At 40.1% G+C, this 8,336-nt stretch overlaps 1 protein-coding gene across 2 annotated transcripts in view; it reads right to left on the bottom strand.

The window, feature by feature from the left end:
- Window positions 1–288: 288 nt before the first annotated feature.
- The window catches only part of ERI1 (exoribonuclease 1), an 8,152-nt gene continuing 104 nt past the window's right edge, over window positions 289–8,336 (bottom strand). Inside the window, exons 2-8 of one of the 2 annotated variants that reach the window (XM_041395750.1) lie at window positions 8,302–8,309; window positions 7,623–7,798; window positions 5,306–5,516; window positions 3,867–3,950; window positions 3,068–3,177; window positions 1,879–1,993; window positions 289–699 (exon numbers count right to left, since the gene is read on the bottom strand). In XM_041395750.1, coding sequence (XP_041251684.1) covers window positions 457–699; window positions 1,879–1,993; window positions 3,068–3,177; window positions 3,867–3,950; window positions 5,306–5,516; window positions 7,623–7,798; window positions 8,302–8,309 — 947 coding nt within the window. In that variant the 3' untranslated portion in view covers window positions 289–456. The remainder of the gene's footprint in view (window positions 700–1,878; window positions 1,994–3,067; window positions 3,178–3,866; window positions 3,951–5,305; window positions 5,517–7,622; window positions 7,799–8,301; window positions 8,310–8,336) is intronic. The other variant, XM_041395751.1, reaches the window with a different exon arrangement.

The following is an 8,336-nucleotide window of genomic DNA, read 5'->3' as shown; positions in this document are numbered from 1 at the left end:
AGGGCCAGCCCAACCACTGCTCTTTCAGTTCGTCCAGAAATGGCTTATTTGTGTGCAATGAATAAGCAGATGCTAGATATCATTGGAGTACATCACAGTGAACAAACACTGCCCACAGGCTGGGGTGGAACAGCAGCACACAGGCACGATCCCTCTTAGCAGGTGTTCAAATTACATGTTCTTAAAAGCTTAACACTTTGTCTGGATTCCAGATATCAACCTCACTGCTAGCAAAGTTGGAAACAACAATGGAAATCATCAGTACAAAAAGAAATTGCTGTAACAGGCTTCAAAGAACAAAGAGCTTCCATGCTCCTCTTTATTTCAACAGAGATGATTAGTTAAGGTGCTTTAGGATTCTGCATGGCAGACAAGCTGGCAGAGGTGGCCATTTAATAAGCTCTGGAGTCTTTATCGGGTATCTGAGGGCAGCTCCCGGGGCAGAGCCCTGAACTGCTAGTTTCTGTAGCGGGGCATCTGTGGAGCAGGGGCTCCCTCTAAGGGGACTGAGGACGAGACTGCCATCAGCTGTCCACCGTGAATTCTCTCATTCACCCGCAGCTCACAGCCATCCTGCAGCATCCTTATAGCGATCCTTGCAATGTTTTTAGAGTCATCAAGTCCACTGTGAGGTCTCCCATCATAATTCATGCCCAGATTTTCAAGCATGATTGTCAGCTTGGTCTGGTTCCTAGGAACCTGATGGAGAAAATGAGTAACATTCAAGGATTAGGTTCGGTACCAAGTCTTTTAAATCTAACACGCGGCAGTAGAAACACATGCAGATTTCAAGCCTACTTAAGTCACACATGACTTTCATGTTGCCTTCTGTCAGATCACTAACATTTAACTTCAAAGCACCTTGGTGAGACAGACACTCTCATTTTTACAGAGGAGAAACAGTCACCAGGAGTTTGTCTAGACCTGGGATCATGTCAAGAGCCTCTGACCAGCACCAGCTCAAGATACACTTGGGCTGGCAAGGGTGGAAGCTGTGACCTAGATAAGTTTAACCATCTTTATAAAAAACAAAAAACGGTGGCATTGCAGAGGGAATTTCAGTTTGGTTTTCCTTTTAAATTCTAAGTGATTAAAGAAGCACCAAGCTCCTGATTCTCACTGGCATCAAGCTCCTGAATGCCTTCAACCTTCAGAGGATCTCATCAGCAACACTGACAGCAACCCTGTAATGTTTGTCCTGCACAAAGTAAAGCTCTTCCTTATTAAATGCCAATCTCTCTTTTATCTAGAGGTTACATTTAGTACGAAGAAGCCCTTCAAAAGACGACCACTAGCTATGTTAAATCCCTTTCAAAAAAAGTATTTTAGTGTAGGCTGATAGGGAATTTGCTAGAATCTCCAATAACTCATTTTATGGTGGTCTGACAGAAAGCAGCAGTAAGGCCCAGCACTGAACTCAGTATTACTTTTCTCTTGACAATTTGATTCCACTGTAGATACATCCTAATCTTTCTCTGCCTCCATGACACTGTCAAAAGTCAAGATTCTATGAGGGTAATGGTACAAGTTAATTTTGTAGTGTATTGAATGAAAACAGGAAAAAATGATCAAAAAATCAAGACAGTCTTTTCAGCTGAACCACTTGATCTAAGAGGACCGGTATAACATTTTTAGACAATCCTCCAAGGAGCACAACCTGATTCTTAAAAACAAGATTAAAATCAAAATGCAGTAATTATATAATCTTCAATTAGTGAAGTGAGATCTGCATATGAAACGCATTTGAAAATCAGGCACCAGGCAACTAGTTCAAGTACTATAATTTTATACTACACAAGTAGAGATGACAAGCACAACAGGTCATTCTAGACTTTTAAACCAAAATTTCCCATAAGAGAAACAGCAATTTGTACAAACCTTGTAGAAGTTCCCATATGATTTGCGAATATTGATCCACTTTTTGGCAAAAGAAGGGTATTTGATACGGCTAATACGGCACTGGATGTTCAAAAATTTACTCATATCCCAAGATCTTAGAAAGTCAAAAGAGGAAAACATTAGTCATACATAATCCTGTGTTCTGCATATTGCACAGTGGTACAACTAAAAGCTTTCTTGTCTCTGGTGATCAGTAGAATGAAAACAGTTCAGGAAAAGCTCATTTGCTATAGTCCTGGTAAAGAATTTTTTATATGAATTTGTTAATAATGGGGAAAAAATAGGAGCAAGACTTTCACCAGGATGGTTTCAAGTCTGCAACAGTTAGGACAAAAAATAGCACACCAACTACTCCACCTACCACATCAACACGGAAAACTGCCAATGAATTAGATGCTTACACAGCCCTTGGGGAAGCAAGTGACACCTTAAATCTTCCTGATTATTTGGGTATGCATTTACCTCTCTACTTCAGGTAGAAACTAGACTGCACCTAGTTTTATGAGAAACCAGATCTCTATGAAAATATGAAGAAATTATAATCCTACTTATTTAGCAGCCTGCCTTCCTGAAGTGAACCACCCCAACAAGATTGTAAGCTGCAAGCTAAAGTAAAGCTTTCTTCCCCCATCTCTTCTAGCTATCTATGCAATCTCACCCATACAACAGAGATTTCGATGTACCTATTTTCCTTAAGGAATTTCACTGGGGGGATTCCTCTGGAGCAGAATTCCAGAGACATTCAGGCCCACTAATATAACCAGTCTTGCATCAGCTTTGCTTTCTCATTTTCTTTTTTTTTTAATTCACTGTTGCTTCCAAAGAGAGCAGTGTAATTATAGGCTAAAAATTAAAAATCGCAGAGTATTATTTTCAGTGTTATGTGCTAGATATAAATGGAGAATTACAGCAGCAACAAAGTGCAGTCTTCAGCATCACATTTGCATACAGACCACTAGGAAAGAAACGGCGCCATCTGATGGATTTAAGCTTCATTTTGAATAGTTCAGGTCAGCTGTACCAATCAAACAATCTTTTTAACAAAAGCTTCAATTAAAATAAAACCAGCAAAATGGCAGTGTCCTGATCCATCTTTAGCAATGCTCCCACAAATAATAAACGTGGTTTTGCAGTTTTCGATTGTGCTGAAGGCTGTATAAGGACATACCCATCAGTCAACAGGGAATAGCTGTACTTTGTTCCCAGTTCTCGTTGTCTCATCCACTCTATGACATTCTGCAGAACTTGAGGAAAAATATCAGCTTTATCAACAATGTCCTAAGAGAACAAAAAAAAAAAAAAAAACAAAAACAAAAACAAAAACAAAACAAAACCACCAACAAAGTAAGGAACATTTTTTCAGAAAAAAATCCCTCAGCATTAAGTGTATAAACTGTACTGGTATATGGGCAATTAAAAACTTGGCTTCATCAAAATCTTTACAAAACCAGATTACATGTTAACAGATGACTGGACAGGTTTTTCTAAACTGAAAAAATAGCACCACAAAAGCACTGCTACAAGAGCCAACCTCCTAATAGCTTCCGTAAAGGTAAAAGGTTAGTCTGTAGTTGAACCTGGATTAAAACCTTTGAGGTTGTTTCCCAGGCTCCTTCTTAAGTCACTTATCACTAGCCATTGCCATCCTGGGACTCGAAACTCTTCAGAACAAAAATATTAGGAAAGGAACTGATGCAATTCAAAAGGTGCTTTGCCCTACTGAAGATTAAATTTATCCACATGAATTAAAAAGAAAATATTTTTCCCCATAAAATGACCAACTTAGTGAAATCAGCTCTGTGATAACTGGGAGAGGGAAAAAACAAGGATTAAGATAATAGGCCTTACAGAAAAATAACCATGAAAAACTACCATTTAAGGTTACCAGTCTGAAAACATCAACATCACATCTCTTTTTTTTATTTTTTTTTTCTATTTCTTCCTGAAGAAACAAAAGTGCAAATTACCTGGGTTATTCCTGTCAGACTGATGCAGAAGTCTGAAAGCTTGGGATTAATCTCTGGCTTCACGTACTGCTGAAAGGTATCCTCCTGTAACAGGAGAATCAATGGCTCAGCTGCAGCACACTCTGCAGCCTGCAAGGCAACTTCTCTGGCTCACCTGCAGCCCAAAGGCAACAGCAGCTACTTGTCCTGCTGCAGGCAAACAGGAGTGTGCACCTCCCGAGCCAGTAGGAGCCTCCTGACTGGCCATCATCAGATTCCTAACAGGACAGACAGCTTTCCAACCAGAACATGGCCTTCCTCTCAGCCAGTAGGCACCAAAGAGTGGGAATGTGGAGTTAAGAGGGAAAAATGACTTTTTTTCTGCAAAAAAGCAGAGGATTTGGGAAAAGAAGAGTGAAAGTAAGGAAAAAATAAGTGAGAGGCATGAGCAAAGCCTTATGTTTTTTAGGGGGTATCTCTAAAGGTTCACCTGCAATTCAAGGAAAGCAACCAGCCACACACCTCAGAAGCTTCAGGCAAGTCCTGGCCTCTGGATGCCAGCTAGGCAGAGACAAACAAAATCTCACTCTGGGAAACTGAGCAACACAAGAGTGAAGACTGAAGGCAAGTTCCATGGAAAAAAGAAAGCCCCAAATCCCTGCTGTTATACAAAACCTTTTGGACAGACAGAAAAAAAACCACTCTAAGGGCAATAAAAACAATCCTGGTAATCTGCACAATCCTTTTTCTGCTGTTAAGTCATACATGCAGCTGTTCTTTACTGTAGCATCACAACGATTACTGGAAATCCTCTTCCCATTAAGAGTTCTTCATAAACGAACCATTAGTCAGAGGTGTGTGCACATCCTCTGTTTCACTCAATTTCAGTTAAGCAGCAGGTAGTTTATCCTAAAAGAAAGCTGTACTGGAACAGAGCACTTGAGGCTACCAAATGCCTGTGAAGTATGTTTAAAATCAGGTGACACAGCTGTCAGTCTGTTGGGTACAATGTGGAAACAGCTGAGCCTGACAAGAAGTGGAGTTCACTCAATCTCATCTTCTAGAACTCTGCATTAGTGTCTTCTAGATCACCTCACACAGGACCACAGAAATTGATCATTTTTGAGTATGATGAACACCTCGAGTCCTAGAAAATGATTTGTGGGCCTTAAAGCAGGGAAAGAAAGTGCAGGTGGGAACATACACAGACAACTGAGAAATTCGTATCAATAGAGGGAGTTGACAGCAGGAGAATGATCTACTTGGATGATCATTTGGAAAATGCTTTCAGAAGAGAAAGTTTTATTGTACCTAAGAGGCACAAAGGATAAACCCTTATGAAAAAAAAATATGCTATTTTTAATGAAGTTCAACATCTACCAAGAAACTAATCTAGACCTTCTGATGCAAAGAAATTACTTCAAATAACAGCATACCAACACAGCCATTAGATCACTTACTATTTCCAGGGTACGAGTGTTTACTAAGACAACAGGAAATTCAATTATTTCATGTACAAATTCAGGCGGATTTCCTTCTTCACAAGTTGCTTCAAAGTCAACGACACAGATGTAGTCATAGCAGCTGTCTCCACTAATGTGGTCCTTCTGCATCAGCTTCTGTTTCTTATAATAGTTTTTCAATCTCTTTTTCAGTACATCTTTCACTCCTCTAAAGAAATAGGGAAAGTGACAAAGATCACACTCTTGTTTAATTATTTCCTTGTTGTAAAACTGAAGCTATATTTAACATTTGAAAGCTCAACACTTATTAACTTCATTTTCAACACCAGCACATGTGAAGTCTGAATTCCACTTTATCATAGAGGAGTGTTAGCCCCATTATCTCCACTACATTAAACCCATTTCTGGGATAACCCAGAGGCTGTAATACCCCTCACAATACAATACCAGAGACAGGCTGGGAAGCATGGCACAGAGAACTCTGCAGTCACCTCTGCTTCAGCAAGACTTGGTATCCAAAGCTTTTCCAAAGCTCAAGTCTTTGTAGATTACTCCTGGTTGATCTCTGGCCCTGGAAGAAGTACTGCTTCACCTGGATTCCCCTGTGCCCTCTACCTGAAGTGATTCATGCCTGAGGCCTTTCTGCATCAGTGGCATAGACAACACAGAATCCATCTTGAACATCCACATCTTACATTTTTCTCAATTTAAATTTAAAATTCAGCTTGAATTAAAATGAAGTATTTGAGATTCCAGTTGTCAGAAAAACCTCCTGGTCAAGATTTTGCTTTTCAGGAAGCTTATGGCTATAAATAAATTCACATGGCAAGCAATTTAAGTTACTTACTGTGTCATTTTAATATAAACATTTTAATATATGAATGCATATGCCAGAACTGTCATGCACCAAACCAGAGCTGAATAAATGAGGATCATTTACCCTTCCAAGGAAGTTATTTTCAAAATTATTCATTGCAAATGAAATCACAGAAGCTGTAAGAGATATGAGTAGCAAGTGGTATTATCAGAAAAGCAGCCCAGTGATCCACAAAGAAGAACTGAAATGAAACTACTAAACAGGCATTTGAGAACATCAGCTGCTTCTGCAGAGAGAACTCTTCTTCACTCTGGTTTATTGGTCTAGTTTAAGTCAATGACCAGTCCATTAAAAGTTGAGACAGTGTGGGAGCTGATGGAGGGGGAAATTACCTCTTTCTTTAACAAACTTATAAAAAAAAGTTGAAAATAGTAAATTACTGACTATCACAGTAACCTCGAAGGAAAGGATGGTGTGTGGTAATCTGCTCAATTCTCTACATTAGAACTGATGCACTATTTGTTTATAGATAAGACACATTCTGACTTGACGTACTTGAGTATACTGACAAAAGAAGCCTAGCTTGGGTAAAAGAGAAATTTTAAGCTTTTAGCATTTACAATTAAATTTAAAAACTCATACAGAAAACTTGTAACCTAGGAGAAGACCATCATGTACTATTTGAATTCTGCTTTTAATTTTAAAATCAGAGCAACTGCTAAATAGCCATAGAAATCTAATGTGTTTTACCAGAAATTTTCCCAAGTAACAATAAGATTTTCTCCTCATGAGGCACTAAATTAATTTAACCAACCAACTCCCCACTACTACTTCCTCATTCTTGCTGCCTACAGAAGCAACACACTACTTTTATCAGCTGACCTTCTTCACAATATGTCAATATCTTGCCTGGCCACAGAATTATTAATCTTGCAGGTCATTTCCAGTACACCAGGAACTACACTATACTCCCTTGCCTCTGCCCCAGTGTACACAAATCCAGCTTATAATACATTCATTTTTTCACATTTTTCTAGCACATGTATTCAGAGTAGCAAACTCTCCATCTAAAGGTACCTCTCCTCTGCAGTGATTCAATCCTGAGCCCCCTCACCAGAGTTTATAGCAAGTATCAGATCTGTACCGGTACACGAAATAAAAATATAGATGGTCTGAAGCAAGTTGCTGTATGATGAAGGTCTGCAGCACCACCTGAGAACCACTGCAGTTCTTCTTTCCCCCTTGACCAAAAAGTGATGAGAAGTACCTTACAGTTATGTATTCAAGCATTTCTTTGGGTTGCCAGTTGAGACAGGACACATTAAGCAGTATACATTAATCCTACAACAAAAAAAGCTTCAACAAGATTGCACACGAAACTACTGGTGTCTGGTGCTGTGCCTGCTTTTCACTTTGTGCTGAGTTTTTAAACTTTAAAATAATCATCTCTCATGACTCTACTGCTCTCAAAGATAAATCAACATGTTTACAAATAACCTGGTTTCAAGCTTGAACTCTGCAAGTTTACTTCTGAGCTCTTCTCTGGTCATTCTGTTGATACAACCATTGGTTATAGCAATTTCTTTGTAAATCGGATCACTGAAGTCGTTTGAACTGGCAGCTGAGGTTTTGCCATCAGTTTCTTGATCACTGATCCTACAATGCTGTCTACCCTAGAAGAAAGAGAAATCAGGAAGTCATTTAAGAACGTCAAAACAAGATGCTTGAGCATTTCACAGCTCGTTTTGGCACCAGAACGCAGTAGAGCGTCACACTGTTACACTTGTGATCAAACTGAGTGAACTAGCTGATAGAAAGGTAAGCGAATCAATACCGAAGCCTGCTCTGAAACAATGTTTTCCCAAACAGCAACAAACAGAATAAAGGAACACTAATGCCCGTGTCTTGAGGCGCGTCGAACAGCAGCTCTTGGAGACAAAACTTGAACATGCATCCTAATCTCAACAGAAAGAGTTTCTGGGGCAAACGGGCAAAGCCTTCCCGAGCAGCGAGATATCTCTCGACGACTGAATTAACCACACTGACTGAGACACGCGGGCCGGGGCCCAACGCGTGCAAGATAAACAAAGCAATAAACGAGAGGAAAAACTACGGGCACTTCCCGGCTCCCGGCCGCTGCTCGCGGCCTTCGTGGGGCCCACACACGGCGCGGCCGCGGCGGGCCCGTGGCACCGGCGGCGCCGCTCGGGA

This window comes from Onychostruthus taczanowskii, unplaced genomic scaffold, assembly GCF_017590055.1.
Source record: "Onychostruthus taczanowskii isolate IOZ18803 unplaced genomic scaffold, ASM1759005v1 scaffold12, whole genome shotgun sequence".
NCBI lineage: Eukaryota > Metazoa > Chordata > Aves > Passeriformes > Passeridae > Onychostruthus > Onychostruthus taczanowskii.
This window is presented reverse-complemented; position numbering and strand designations above follow the sequence as displayed.